General features: G+C 48.3%; 2 protein-coding genes across 2 annotated transcripts; one reads left to right on the top strand and one right to left on the bottom strand.

Moving 5' to 3' along the window:
- Positions 1-4,426: 4,426 nt before the first annotated feature.
- Positions 4,427-8,032, bottom strand: BKA55DRAFT_599093 (uncharacterized protein; the record flags this gene model as incomplete). Its single annotated transcript, XM_046196348.1, has 8 exons — positions 4,427-4,744; positions 4,808-5,185; positions 6,167-6,303; positions 6,356-6,623; positions 6,807-6,919; positions 7,076-7,303; positions 7,334-7,723; positions 7,777-8,032. The coding sequence occupies 8 exons, from the start codon at positions 8,030-8,032 to the stop codon at positions 4,427-4,429; spliced, it is 2,088 nt and encodes a 695-aa protein (XP_046042833.1).
- Positions 8,033-13,997: 5,965 nt separating this feature from the next.
- On the top strand, positions 13,998-15,090 carry BKA55DRAFT_743506 (uncharacterized protein). Its single transcript, XM_046201550.1, has one exon. It carries the CDS (start codon positions 14,332-14,334, stop codon positions 14,800-14,802), a length of 471 nt encoding a protein of 156 aa, XP_046042832.1. The 5' UTR covers positions 13,998-14,331; the 3' UTR covers positions 14,803-15,090.
- The last annotated feature ends 788 nt before the right edge of the window (positions 15,091-15,878 follow it).

Below are 15,878 nucleotides of genomic sequence, written 5' to 3'. Positions count from 1 at the left end.
TTTTGACGTCGAAAAGGGGTGTCATCATGCTCCACCACGGTCTCGGCTCCTATTGAATCCGCCATAGCGGCAAGCTGGCCAGCCTTCATACCTATAGGTTAGGTAGGTACCCGCTGTCGTCTATGGAGCTTTGTAAATACATCTGATGATATGTTGGTGAACAGTTATTTGCAAACAATGCCTATAAGAGGCGACTCTATGGAGAGGGCACTCTAGTCACGTACGTCGTTGAGAAGTATCCAGAATTCCATTCTTGTTCTTGGTTCCTATTTTGCAAAACGACTACACCAGCCACATTGATGCCACCTATGTTTCAATCATGAGGCTCCGCAAATCCGCACTGCGCATGCATCCAACAAAACAAAGTCGTTGCACCAAGCCTTGTTGCTTCACAGTTGCATTTTTCTGCATTATAAATCGCAACCTTTATCCAGTGTATGGCCTCTAGTGCCGATGGCAGTTTGGTTGGTATTTAGTGCACAACTACAAGTTCAACTCTTATTGCCGCGCGACCAGCCCAGTGCGCAAACCTTTTGTAACTGCGAGGCTCTTCTAAGGGAATGTAAAAGTCATTACGTTTTGTGTGATTGCCATTCACGAGCAGCAGAAACTGCTGAAAACACATTGAGGCTCTGCGTGTCGTGACTGCCCTATTAGCAAACGGGCTATCCTGCACGATGGGCATCAAATTACCATGGCCCAGCAATGACATTACCTTACGGCGCTGGAAATTATAATACTAGAGCACAGAATACAGTTATGGTTTTGGACTTGTTCACTAGATCTTGACTTCTGCTTGGAGCTACTCTAACAACAACTCAACTTCATCGTTAACGAGTTACATTTTATCGAGATAAAACAAGCAATTCTGCTTCACTGCGGCGGACGGCACCTAAGGCTCCTTTCCTGTCTTATGGAAACCCACGGCTAGTCTGGAAACCCACCACTATTTACTGGTTATAACGATATCGCCATGTGTACCACAGAAATATACACTTACGTCTTCATTCTTGAGGCACGAAAGACAGTACACAAGCTTACTAAATGCGACCATGACGATCCAAACCAGCCTTGCACCATATCTATGACTATTGTTTACCCTGAAGAGTGTATTTCTGAATCTACCCGGAAATGGATATTGTGGAAGATGGGTGCTGTTAGCGGAGAGAGAGAGAAGTTCTCCGTTCAGAGGCTCTTTATTACCTTTGGCTTGAGATCGGGGCTAGCCGGAGTGAGCCACGCTCTTGTTCGTGCAATCGTACATTGCGGAAAGCTTTGGACCTAATATTGCCAGCTTGGATTCAACTTGGACAGGACTCGTCCGCGAGTGTGTGCATAAGATACTCAAGAGGAATGATGATCTCCCTCTGGAATAATGCTGGCCAATCCTGGGACTCCTAATAGCCCACGCTACGGTCGCGCTTCCAAAGGCAGGCTCATTGAATTTGGAGGCTTGATGAGATTGGAAAGCATCTTCTCAGATGGAAAGTTGGCCTGTATCTGATTCCATGATGCAGTGCTACTCACGGCCATTTTCTTGATTCATGTACAGATATTCTCCTTATTATCCTTTAGTACCATCTATTCCCATTGATCGTGTTTATCTGTTGAGAAATGTGACTAGAATATCGCTAGTAATTGACTATGCGCATATCCTACGATGATTGACCTTCATATAGCTTAATATCACTAATCTGCATTCACACAAGTCTTTTCCATGGGCCTTTGGTGCAGCAAAGCTCCATGGCGCAAGCATTTCTCACGTTTGCCCACCCAAGATAATGCAAACGACTTCTACAATCGTGTAGACAGACCCATAGTAACGATTATTACTACTTTTCTTTTGGTCGTAGTGGGCAACTTGAGGAGCATTGTCACGATGCAGCCAGATGGTGCGTGAAGTCCAGTTGTTACTCCACATCCGATACGGAAGCGGCGGAGCGGCACAAGCCGGCCTTGAGGCCCCGCTTGCTGCTCCGATACTAGTCGTCTTGTGGGTCAAAGTAGGCCATATTGGCTTGTAACACATCAAAGTGTTGCGGGGTCCGTACAGGGAAGCACCAGTAGCACTCCAAATTTCCGGGTCGGCAATCTTTTCTTTTCTTGGTAGCCCAATGTTCTGGGAAATCTTTTGCTATTTTGCTACTCTCATGACAAACTCAATCTTATCTCGTGGTGTTACCATGCGTTGAGGATGTACTGTGTGGTAAGAGGGTCGGCTCACCGTGAAGACGAAGACGAGAAACTGTTAATCCAGGTTCGAAAAAATGAGTCTCTGTACATCGCTGGGGAGTCGTTTCAGTAACGATGGCTTGGTCGCTTGAAGCACTTTGGGTAGCCACCCTGGACAACTCGATGCATACTTCTGGGGGGTATATGGAGGGCCATCGAGCTCAGGTTTAAATGTTCGGCCGACGGTACCAGTATGTCGCTTTATAATAGAACGTATGATGGAGGAAATGAAATGTTGGTGGTAATGTGTTTCATCTCAAGTTCCCTTCTGCAGGAGTGATGCACTCTCTTTCACCGGCGAGCAGCAACTTTAGTAATATGGAAAGCTTTATCTCCTTGAGCGGAGGAAATCCATAAACACTAGAACCCCTAATGAGAAGTGTGTTGCGAGTGGGGGTTTTGTTCAACGCTGGCTGTCCATCGCCGGGGCAGACGGAATGCGGGTCCGTAGTGGAGAAGCCGAAAGATTTGGGGCCACGGATGTACTCGAGTACAAAGGGATGAGGCAAGCTTAACAGCCGCTGCGGCACGGTAGCGGCAACGCATCCCCATGTGCAGCGGTGCACCTCGCTAAGCACGGCCCTCGTTCTTCAACAAACCCGCAGAGAAGGTTTCACATGCAGGCATCCTCGCTTCTAACCCTAAAACAGCAACGCAGGAACGCGTTTCATGAATGACAATCTCTAACGTCATTCCGATCGCTTCTCGGGTTTGCGTCGGCAGAAAGATGCATCCAGCGACCCCTCAACGTGGTTTCGCGACCCGGCGGGTTTGCGGCGTAGTATCCAGTGTTGACACAAATTCGCATTCCCTGCGCACATCAAGCCACCTCGAATCGTGGGCAATCGAACATGTAAACGGTTTTTTATTCACGCCCGAAGCAAACAAAGTATGCATAGACCCGGACACTAGGCAAATCATCGCAATTCCTCTACAGCAGTTTGTTGTCGCCAGCCAACACCATTGTTCTCTGTTCAAGACAACCACAGACTCTACCGTGCCTCTACAGGACGCATCGCCATCCTAAACTAATGGCTTTTAGCCGTGAAAGCGCACAAAAGGAACACACGCGTACGGGAACAGAAGAAGCGCGAAAAAATTGAAAGGAAGCTTGGGATGGAGTCTTTCGGAAGGAAATATCCATTGTTCGCCAGTGAAGAACATAGGTTGCTACTCAAACTAGGACGTAACGAAGGTTGCCCAATGCCTTGTAGATCGCGATGGCAGCATGCTTCATAACCAATGGAAGAATATCAGAAGGGAACAGCTGAATTACCAAAGAAGTAGGCTCTTATGCACCTCATGACATTGTACCTCTGTGTTTCTAGATCTGTGGAAGTTAGTGATGACTGATACTCAATGGCTGAGCATGGAAACTTCGACGGCCGGGGAAAAATGTAAATTCTGGCCCAGCTATCATCTAAACTTCGGTCTCCCTATGGCCCTGGGAGGGTCCGAGCCGTGTATGATTGTCAACCGCTTTCCACCAATCCATTCCCTTTTCTCTTTCAGATTTACAAGCCTATTTTCCTCAGCCTGGTAGCGCGTAGGCAAATCTCGTATCAATTCCTGAAGGCTACTATAGACTTTTGTTGGGCTTGGTTCATGTGCTTCGGATCCTTCCACAAACCCAGGTCATTGTTGGCCTCCTTTCCGACGACAGGCATAAGCGGGGATCGCCCCTCCAAAGAGGTTGAGGCCCGAGCAAAGAAAGCACGAACTCGAAGTCAGATTCAAGTTAGAGCAACCGTTAAGCCCTTTGGTTGCCACTCTCGCAAAGCCCCTCAGAAATATGTGAAGTACTTTCGCCGTTTGGTCAGTTCAAAAGATCCCTGTTTCAAACCAGAATAAAGCGCGGACGTACATGGTATAAATACCTTACTTGGCCATATTCAGAGTCTGACTGTTGGTCTCTGTATGATGTTTTGGCCAACGCCATGTACCGAAGTAGCTGGGGACTTGACGGTTCGTTACTCTCCTCATCCGAGCACCTCGAAAGTTTGGCATCCCTGAGCCATGGAAGAGACTACAAATTGCAATCCATCATATCATAGTGTTTCTGGTCTTTTGTGGAAAGGAGGTACAAAAAACGCGGTTTCAAGGCTTGGGAGCACACTGGGTTCCCCGGCACAATCGAGGGGCTCCTTGATAGTATGGTCAGTGTCACTTGGATGTGCAGCAACACCAGAATTACTCAAGAAGCTGCTTGGCAGGTTCTGTTTTTCTCAATCCAACTCTTAATCAGTACCTGCCGTATCGTATTAAGCACCTCCCATACCGCCTTGAGAATATCATCGAGCTCGCACACAGAAATTCTACTCAGATCCAGTCCTTTTGACTCCGGCAGCATCTTTTGCAATTCATCAATCGTGGCATGAGTCTCTTCGCGGCACTGCTGCGCATCAGTGTTCTCGCTGAACGATATGTTGCGCTGAGTCATTGCCCTGGTTCTTCTTTTGATATGAATCTGTTCAGCTTCGGCCCCGCCCTCCTGTTGTTGTTTAATATCCCCCTGTAGGAAGTTTTCATAGATCCTATCAAGGATATTTTGCACTCCAGGGCACATGTCTCGCACTGGTACCTCGTGTTGAATACCGCGGTCAAAATTGGTAAGGAGAGTGTTCTTGTAGTAAATGGTAATCTTCCCGTCTGCTATAGCATAGCCCCAGTCATCGTTGTCGTATGTGACGGAGAGCTTACTACCTCGCGCTTTCTCCTCAGTATCCTGATAGGTATCGTCAACTCCATCAATATGTTTGTCCAGAGGCAGTGTGGGTGCATTCTGTTTGTGATGGTCCTGTTCTGGTCTCAAACACACAACTATCTCATCCTCTGCTGGTTCTGAGTCGGATTCATCTTGAATCAACGTCCCAGGCAGGTCCAATTCATTCTGGAGAGAAGGTGGATTTGAATCTGGAGTGGGTCGTCCTCGATGCGGAAACTTAGAAGGACTCTGCACAAGTTAGTCGCGATAACTAATAGTCTTTCCGAAGATCTCATCACCTCGTTATCACGCCACACTACTTCACTTACCTTGCTGTTGATATTGCTTATGCCCAATGCTTGTAGTTCGGTTGTGCTGTCGAGGCTAACACCGTACCTGCCGACAATCGTTTTGAGGGCAGACTCGAGTTTCTTCCATGGGTAAACCTTGAAACCCTGCTTATTCAGATTGCGGGGCTTCAAGTCAGGAAAATCCATAATGATGTTATAGAAATCTTGGTTCCCTGTACTTTCCTTAGAAATCGTAATCGGTTCAAACATCCTCAACATGTTGCGGATACGATCCTTTTCTGGGCGGCTGAGTTGTCGTGGCGCGGCCATAAGGTACTCGAGAAGGTTGATAATATCGACCCCTGTGACATAACACTCGCCTTTTTTAGCCCACCAGATACATGAGATGCATTGGCGGTCCTCTGATTGACTATGAGCGCTTACCAATTTGCATGTAGCGTTCACCGTCGACCCCACTAGTGTCTTGTAGAAGAGGACAATCCGTCGACTATTGGCTTTGTCGTCCGTTGACCAGTTCTCTCCGATCGATATCAGGTCACCCGTAATGTTCAAAACTACCTTGTTAGGGTCAGGTAAAGTGAGCTCACTGAGCTGATAGTTTGTATTAGTTCGAGCATTAGCACTGATAATGCTAGTTCGAACAGGTTGGGGAGTGTCATTGGTGCTTTCTTCTACACTGGCGTGACCGTAGTCACACTCAGCGGATGTATCAGGGTAGTCGTTGCCTCCCGCTTTTTGGTCAAGATCCGCATCCCTATCATCCAGGAGGATCGAACCTGTCGATAGAGAACATCGTGCTGGATCTAGAGGAGTTGATTCTTGTGAAAACGAATAAGAGTCCTAGGCAAGTTAGTTGTGGTGCCTCAGAGCGTTCCCAAGATCCGACCGCTGTGCTATAGCGCCACGCCACGTCACTTACCTCGCTGACACCATCATTTGTAACTAAAGCTGCTGGCTTGTGACGACAGATCTTTGCATGGCGTGTCATATGGTCTGGTCGAGGATAGCGCTTGCCGCAACTCTTCCACTTGCATATGTATGGACGCTCACGAGTATCTGTGGAGTAAAATTTAGTAATCTTGTAAGTTCAATGACCTATCTGGCTTACGAGTTCGCTGATGGCGTTCATGTTCGCGTTTTCTGTGTCTTCCGCTAAAGGTTTTCGTACAAAAAGAGCAGGATAATACGACCTTGTTTCTTTGCCCCTTCTTCTTCTTGGTGGCTTTTGCCCTTGGAGTCGACTCTCTATGTGTCCTTGCAAGTTCCGAGTTAGAATCCAATTGGACGTTCGACGTCAGCGCTGGGTCAATTGGGGAATTCTTTTGCCCCGGAAGTTGGCAAACAGATACATGCCGTGGCTGGAGCTCCTCCATTGGCTGCTTCGAGTCCGGAGCTTGGCTTGCACGTTTTTCTGGCAAAAGTTCATCAGATACTCCGGCCTGGGGACTGTTCAGGTATAGGCTGTCGTGTTGTGGCACCGGAAAGAATGTTGACTGGGGGTAACTTGAATGAAAAGAACCAAGTAGTATAGCGAATTGTGAAGCTATATAATGTTGAACAAGCTGGCTTCCATCTTGGTGGGCGTAGAATCCTTCTGGAAGCGTGGGGTCATGGAGTGGAGTAACATGATAGGTGTTTGGGTAGTCATCAGTCAATGTCTCGATTTCTGGAGCTAAACACGGAGGATCGGGGAGAAGTTGTTCTAATTCTTGTGATAGCTGATAGCCAGTCGGTATAAGATTTGTCTTATCAGTAACATCTGGGCTTCCTCTCTCGGTGGCAGGGTATGCTTGTTGTGGCCTGGCGGGTATTGTGTAGAGCTGTGCACTGTCACGGGTTTCAGGTGTAGCAAGCTCTCGTTGGCCTGACCCAGCATCAGGATCAGGGGCCGTAAGGCTGGAGAGAACCGTGTAACTGCGAATGATCTTCTCGAGAGCAGAATCAAGATTTTCCCATGGGAATACCTTGACGTCCTCCCCAATACTGAGGGGCTTGGGATCAGGAAAGCCCATGATGATCTTGAAGAACTTCTGAGTATCGGGCTTGGTCTTGTAAACTATCTGTGGATGTAACTTGTCCAACTCACAGTGAATACGGTTCTTCTCCTCGACCCTAAAACAGCTCGGCGCTACGATAAGTTGCTCGAGAAGGTGGATAATATCGACTGATGTGACATAACACTCGCCTTTCTCGGCCCACCAGATGCAGGATATGCAGATGCAGTTGATTATTCGCTCCTTGATGCTCACAGGTTGGCAGATAGCCTCAACTTTCGATTCGATTTGTGTCCTGTGGAAGAGAACAATCCGACGACGGTTGGCCTGTTCTTCGGGTGTCCAGTTCTCGACCGATTTCCTCCAGTCCAAAATCTTCAAAACCAACTTGCATTTTTTTATATGTTTAAGCTGGTCATCTTTGCCGCTAAATGCGTAGCCGCAACCCAACTGGCCGCATTTGAACGGGTAGTTATCAATGTCTGTGGAGGAAGTGTTAATGGTCGGTACGAATTAAAGGGTATGACCTGCGTACCGGTAGATGTAGGCGAACCGGTTTCTCCTTGTGATACATCATTGCAAATGTTGTGGCTTACAAGCGGCGTGGGCTGTTCGGTGTATTGACCTGGTGCGCAAGTATTTTCATAATCGCGTGGGACGCTGACGGGAGCCCGTTCTTGGCCATCATAGTCTTGTGTGATGTAGTGACTCAGCAATTGCGATGCAAAATCAACTTCAGTAAAGGTGTGTATCGACAGCCCATTCGGAAGATCTTGATCCGCGGAAGTCATCTCCTGGGTCGGCCTAGTTATCGAGGAGTGCTGAGGCGTGGATGGAGACTCGTTGGAGTCATTACCGACGGAGTCCATGGAATACTCTTGGATCTCGAGAGAACTCGCTGTTCCTGAGTGAATCTTCTGATGTTTGTTCCGGATGTGCCTAGTTAGAACGCTCTTCCGTGCGAATCCCATCCCACACGTATCGCAATTGTATGGTTTTTCGCCGGTATGTGTATGATGATGCTCCACGAAGTCACGAATTCTAGCAAAACCCTACAACAGAAGTTAACAAAGCCCCGCCGCCATACATTCTTTCAACGGACCTTCCCGCAATCTTGCCACTCACACTCGAAGGGACGAAGAGACGACATGATAATATGTTCAACTTTAATGTGCTTTTGTGCTAAAGAGTGATGTAACGATAGAGTGGATTTGCCTTCAGTAGGACCCTGACTTGTTGTAACGTGATAGATTTATTTGCTGAAGACCAATGAGGCGAATTGTGTTGAGTGAAGAAACAGAAGGTCGATATGTAGAACAGACCTTTGAATCAAGGTTTACCAGTGCACGGTCGCGGTTCAAGCTCAGGCAGCTTGAGTGGCATAAAAGAAAGATGGATACGATTGTTCATAAGTGCGTGCGAGGTTTTGAGTCGATCTGTCCCGTCGTGGTCCAGAGGTTGACATGGTTCGGAAGCTCAAAAGGAAAGCAACCTAGCTTCCTGCCCCCAGTCCACCAAACGATGAAACTAGGCTCGATCCGTGGCCCTGCCGACTGCGTTTAACCAACGTGTGTCGCGTAGATTATGACTCTACCCGTTAACAGACCTCAATCGTATCTCGTGAAGAATCATACGTACTATGCCCTCACCCTCTTCCATGCTCAGGCTCGACTTCTATGATGCATCCCGTTGTGCGTGAGACGTATCTTGTTGGATATGTACTTGAACTCCGTTTCGACCCAAGCCTACTACTTTGCTCCGTGTTCGTAAAGAAGACCACCAAACCTCCTTCTTCTTACAGGTGAGATAACAAAAGGCTCTGCAGGAGCGTCGTCACATCACCCGCGGAATCATGGTGACAACGGTGATTTTGTTGGAAAGTGATTCGAATTGGGCCTGAACCGGTGCGCACGGATGCTCATTGCTTACCAGTATCCCTCCTTCGACTAGCAGATCATTAGTTCTAGCTCACCGAACAGGGGCCAGTATCCCAGAACCTGTTCCAGCGGTTCAGGGCAGTGAGACGGATGACCGGACCCCATCTCCGCTGTCTTCTCCTTGCACTTCCAAGATTTCAAGTGGTGACAATGACATTTCGGGTTACCTGTTTCGCAAGTCAGGGCCATCTAAGTTTGTATCGTCAGACAGCGGTGTGCTCAGATGCTACTGTCAGAGACGTTACACTTGACGTGGGCGGACCCCAGTCGCACTGAGCTTTTGTGCATCGAGAAGCTAAGTTGGATGAAGGCCTGGTCTCTGCAGATGCGACCCATCTTACTACGCCTCTCTCCCACCCCAGAGCCTTTGCCCCCTACCTCATCATCACAAGTGACCTACGCCAGCATCAACCCGTTCGACCTCAAAAGACTTTCATTCGTGATCCTTATTGCAGCCGACAGTTGTTCGCATTGTTGTCACTCAGCTCTAGCAAGGTGGCCTCAATCACATATTAGCGGAGCGGTGAAGTGCCGGCCGCCAAAGCACATCGGCTTGATGATGGTACCTTTGCAGAGCCTCATTTGGTAGAGCATGAGATGATCCTGATTCCCGCCATGTACTTTACGTGCGTACTAGTAAATTTACCATCAGATCTTTGTCAGGCCTTAATGTTCACTGCCTCGCTAACGTCTACAGCACAGGGATCCAGGACTCTCGCAGAATATGTGACTTCTCATCCCTCCAGCCTTGTAGCCTCTAGAACCGAGCGTAGATCTAAATACTCTCTGCCGTTATACCCGCTTTGCGAGTTGTGTGTTACGGTACTCTATACACGGAACCTCGGTAACAGTGAGTCACGAACTATAATTTTAGTATTTATACCGCAATGCTCCCCTCCACCATTTTCTGCTCAGTTAGCCATCTCCACGAGCACGCTATCTATGTTAATTCGTCGTTCAACTTCCGATGAATTACTCGATTTCCTCAACATCTTCTCAGGGATCCCCTTCCCGATCATCCCGCGTCGCATCCTTGTCCATACCTCACAACAACCTCGACGGCCATGACCGTGCCGAACCCCATGACAAGCGATTTTCTCACAAATCTGACCATCCAAGCAATGTGGGCACAGCGGCTACCTCTTCTACGAATCATATCAATGCTCATGATGATGCCCAAAAAGTCGTAGACGGAGTAATGAGAAATGTTTACAGTTGTGTCAACAAAGCCACCAACGATGCACACAAAGAGGCCACATAAATCAACGGAAGAGTATACACACGTTATACACATAGTTCTACTTCCTCGGGATCGGCTTTCATTTCCGAACCTATAAAGATCGGAGCTGGTAACCAGTACAACGGAGATGTAACTGTGGAGGATGGAAAGAGCGACACAAATATCTGAGATTTCGAACGGCTCTACTGCATGGAAGACTGCCGTCTTTCCAACTCAGAGCAATGGCTATGCCACGCGTATTAAAGATTCAGAGCAAGGAGATGACAACATGAGTTGACAAGCAAATATTTGGAGATGAAACATATTCCCCAGTTCACATGCATAATGAGGATTAATTTTATTCAATGTACGTGCGCAACATCATAATTACTGAGGAAATCTCCTCATACATAACGTTACCAGTATCGTAAGTCAAGTGGTTGATCGTAGTAGCAAAATCGAGAAGGGTTGTACTGTTTCTTTTTGTTGTCGCTATGACGCCGTGGACAAGGGCAGGACACTACCAAGCAGCGCAGCGTATGGCGTGTTTCGCAAACAAGACCACTGAGTCTCGTTGTCTCGAGAGCGGAGAAAACAAAAATCTCTACATGGGATGTGAGGTGGCTCTTTTAAGAGCCAGCTAGGTCTTCTCGGTCGCGGAATCGTCCCTGCCAGAGCGCCCAGCACTGAAACGAGGTTCAGCCTACACCTAGACCAATGCGTACAGACGCTAGTCAATAGCCCATCCCCGGCTTTCAACAAACAGGCCGTTCGTTCTAGCTTCTTTCAGCAGGGTCCTGCACTCCGGCAGTCCGGGAGCCGTTCCGCTCGTTGACGGCGGGCGCTAACTTCAGCCTTCAAATTGTGCGGCGATCCGAGTAAGACGGCTGAACCCTGTTTCGTATCGCACCGCTGTTGTGCACTTGGCATCCTCTCTTTGCGCTTCATAAGTTTATGGACTTCAAGTCGTGACGCTGACCTGTCGGGTTACATTTCAGACAGCCAAAGTCCGCCAACATCAATGGTGAGCTACGAGCAGCGGTGTGCACTGCATCGAGGTTACTGGTGGTTTGTAACTGCATGTGGCGCTTGAGGGGTTCATGGTCGTCAATTTAAAGGCCTTGACAGCCATTTTGCAGGCTACCAGCCCCGTCTTTACGGCCCATTGCATTATACAACAAGGATTTAGAACAAACACGGACCTCGTCTAGCTCAAGCAGATCCTCATTATTGGGCGTCTCGCGCCACCAATTGTGCGGGCCTACATCCTGTTCCGGATGCTACCAATGGGGCGCAAACTATTGTGGAGGACTCCGGGGAAACGGAACAATCCTTGTTCATTCAAAATCCCAGTCACCACCTAAGCTATTGGGTACTTTGCAGACGCCTCAAGGTACCTCCTCTCGTTACGCTTCTGTGCGCAGGACGCTGATGTCTTCTCTTTGCGTTTCACATGCTTCGCTTGATGATACTGATCTGTCGTATTCATGCCCAAGCTCGATTCAGTTGGCATTGCTAAGTAGCGGTGTGCTCAGCCCGTAGCCGTGCTACTACCTACCCATAGAATACAGCAACAGTTCAATCTCAAGCCTTGAAGCTGATTGACTTCCTATCCGCAGAAAGAGGTCGTGGTTTTTCACACTAAGTCTTGCTTTTTGGGGTTTTTTTTTCCCTCTCTGACACAGAGCACAGATCTAGACAGAATTTGGGTCTTCATACCAATGTTTACAACCTACACAATTTGTCAACATCCTGTCAAACCAATGGCAAGTCGCGGGCTTGATCGTCCTCGGTCGCCTGTGAATGGCCTTGTGTCGTGGTTTGCCTGATACATCACTTTGTATATCACCCGGCGTCAAAGTTGTCAATGGCGTTGTCAATCACGGTCAATTGCCCGGACAGACGGAGTGCGGGTCCTGGAGCAATACGACTCTGTAGCCGAGAAGCTGAATATTTTGGGGTCGTGGATGTACTCAAGTACAAGGGTAATGAGGCGACATTGCGGCATGGTATACGCATCTCCATATGCAGCGGTGTACCGCGCTAAGCACGGCCCTCCCTGCCCTCGTCGTCTCGTCCTTCATCAAGACCAGATAAAGCCCATTGTGGGGTGCCTTATACGGTAACCGCATCCGTTAAGCGGGCCGATGTCTCATCCTTCAGGCATGCAGGGCTCCAGCGGCACTGACGGTAGTCACACCAAGCACCCGTGCATCAAACGAGCTAAACTTTATACCGAATTGATGGGTGGCATCATTTAGCGTGTACATCCTGGCTCGCTCAAATCTCAGCCTTATGACCGGCCGTAGTCGAGACGAGCCTGAGGATCAACTCACAAGTTTGTTGCGGTATTGAGATCACCGTTGACTCTATTAGAAATGGATTGTATTGAAGAAAGCGTTGGTGGTTCACCAGTTTATTCTTAAGTAAAACCAGGACGAATTGTCAAGATAATGGATTGGTGGAGCTGGGTCAGTTGATGGCGAATGTAGGGAGCTTGAAAATGGCTTGAATGGCGTGACTTGAGCACTGCTGTTCCAGCCTTGCTTCCACCTTTTGAACGTCAGCAAATCCAACGTTAGAATGTCTCATCTTCAAATAGCTTATCGCTGGTTGATCATGTACATATTCAGTCAGCATTAGATAGACGATTCATGAAGGCAGCGTCTTGACCACTTATCACTTATGACACATGCATGCAAGCGAGACTAGTGTTCAACAATTTGCGCTGCTCAGAAGGCTTCAGGACACCAGCATACTGACAACTGCTATCCAGAAGCTGCCAGGTCAGATAAGGTTCCACTGGAACCCATCTTTACATACCGACAACACCGTAGTATTAAATGCAGCTGTAGCCTGAAAACTTTTCACTGACTCTAGCACCGGTCCGCGGTTCTGTCCTCACCTACGCCCCTCCAAATTGAGGACCCATGACCCCAGGACACGGAAGCCTTGTGTGTGTGGACTCTACGCAAGGTTGGCCTCTGCAGATGCGGCCGATGTTGGTACGCCTCTTTTTCAACCCAGAGCCTTTGCTCGCTGCCTCGTTACGAGCGATCTACGCCAGGATCAGGCTACCACGTTCAAGAAAGCTTTCGTACTTGATCTCAATTGCAGCTACCAGTTGTTCGCATTGTTACACCTGAACCCTAGCCAAGGCAGGCCGTCGAGGCACGGCGTCAGACTGATGTTGCCTTTGAAGAGCCTCATTTTGCGGGGCGCGTAAAACTTTTTAGTACCAGCGGGCGCTTGTAAAGTATGTTTTACGCATATGATTGGTGTCAGAAAGTGTTCACATAAATGCACCACGTGCTTCATACGTATGCCGATAGAATGCGGCAACAGTTCAGTGTCGGGCCTCAAGGTTCACCGACTCTCTGACTGCAGCAGTGCAGGGATCCGGGACTACCATGAAATACGTGGCTTTTCGTCCCTCCAGTCTCGCACTCTCTGGAACGGAGCCTACATCTCAATAGTCATTGCCGTTATGCCAACTTTGTGAGTTAATTGCCATGTCACACTTCGAGGGCCAGCACACTGCCCCACAAAGGATGCCGCCGAAACCCTGGATCTGCTGCAGAATCCGGACTCCGAGCCTATCGGATCGCTACCCAGTTGTTTGTGTGTCAAAGGTGTAGTGGTTTCCGGATAGCTGGCATTGTTTTTACCAGCGCCAAAGGCATCGTTCTAAATGGTTATACATGGGACAGCAGACTATACAACTAGGTTCTAGCCATACCGCCCTGTAGTCCACAACGGCACTGGTTGCCTTAACGCTACGGCTTTTATACGTAGAACCTTGGTAATAGTGAGTCACACGAACCAAAACCATTTATTAGTATTTATATCACAAGGGCTCCCTCATCAATATCTTCTGCTGAGTTAGTTATTTCCACGAGCAAGCCATCCGTATTAATTCATCGTTTAACTTCCAATGAGTTCCTCTTATTTTCGAGTCTCTGTTCAGACCTCCTTTTCTCAAACATCCCCCCATACAGTCAAATCCTTCTCCATATCTTGCCACAACTATGGCTCCAGCGGCCCTTCCACTGGCCATCCAAGCGACTTTGGCACAGGAGGTACCTCTTATACGGGCTATAGCTATGCTCCTGACTCAAGCACTGAAAAATTCATCAAAGAGGCGATGAGCCATGTCAAACGAACCACCGATCGTGTCAAAGAAGCCACTGATCGTGTCAAAGAAGCCACCGCTCGTGCCAAAGAAGCCACCGATCATGCGTATGGAGGCGCCACGAACATCAACGGAAGAGTATACACAACGTGTACCGACAGTTTTACTTCCTCAGGGAAAACCCTCATCATCAACCCTGTAAACAAGGGATCTGGTTCCCAGACCAATGGGAATGTGACTGTGGTGGAAGAAAATAGCGAAAGACGGAACTGAGCCCTCGGACAATTTTACTGCATGGAGGACTGATGGCCTCTCAATCGCATTGGTCAAAAGTTCAGAGCGAGCAGATGACATCACGAGTTGGCCAAGCGCAGATAGTGGGAGGATGAAACACATCTCTAGTACACACTCATCTCTAGTACACACTCATATTGAGGATTAACTACATTCAATGGACGATATGCACTGTCATGATTGTTGAGGAATTTGTATCACGTATAACATTGCCAATTCCATAGGTCAAGGGATTGATCATAGTGTAGCTGATTTCCTCATAGTAGCACAATCGAGACAGGTTATTTTGTCGCAGCTGTGCCAAAACGAGAGGTGCATTGTCTTGTTTTAAAGATGGAAAACGAAGATAATTTGAAACTCATTGGGGTCAGAACTCGTACGAGGCCCCTTACACCAAAACCGTTGACCAGCTTCCCATGTATCACTGGATGATCAGCTTGGCGGGCTCAGATCCTTCTCCAATGTGTTTTTTTCTTCCTTTTCTTTCCTTCTCTCATCTAAATAAAGGGATAGATTCCAGCCGTACACAAGCCCTAATCTAACTTTTGGCCCTGCCTATTCAAGGATCCAGATCACTTACCGCGATATTTCGGACTTTGGTGTATGTGCTTGTCCACCACGTGTTGCGCAGATCATATTGGCTCTTGGTGTAGTACGTTTCGCTTAAGCTACGAATTCAACGCCTTCAGGGCTGTGGAATGGCTACTGTGGCGCGTCACGTTTCGCGTGGCACCTGTCTCGTAGCGCTGCACACGAGAGGGCATTCAACTAACCAATCCTATTTTTGCAACCACAAGCCAGTGATGCTGCATTTTGACCAATGCCTACAGCTCTATTCTGTGGTCGCAAACAAGGCCACCAAGTCTCGTTGTCTCGACAGGTGAGAAAACAAAAACCTCTGCATGAATATGAGGTCGCTAATCAAAGGGCCAGCCTCGTGTTACCGGCCGCGGAATCATAGCAGTAAGGGCGCCTGGGGATTGAAAAGTGACTCGGCCTCAACCTGGATCGGTGCGCACAGACGCTCGTTGTTGGCCGATCTCCCGCCTTCAACT

This window comes from Fusarium redolens (genome assembly GCF_020744475.1).
Source record: "Fusarium redolens strain MPI-CAGE-AT-0023 chromosome Unknown BKA55scaffold_24, whole genome shotgun sequence".
NCBI lineage: Eukaryota > Fungi > Ascomycota > Sordariomycetes > Hypocreales > Nectriaceae > Fusarium > Fusarium redolens.
Note: the sequence above shows the minus strand (reverse complement) of the source record. Positions and strands in the feature narration are given on the sequence as shown.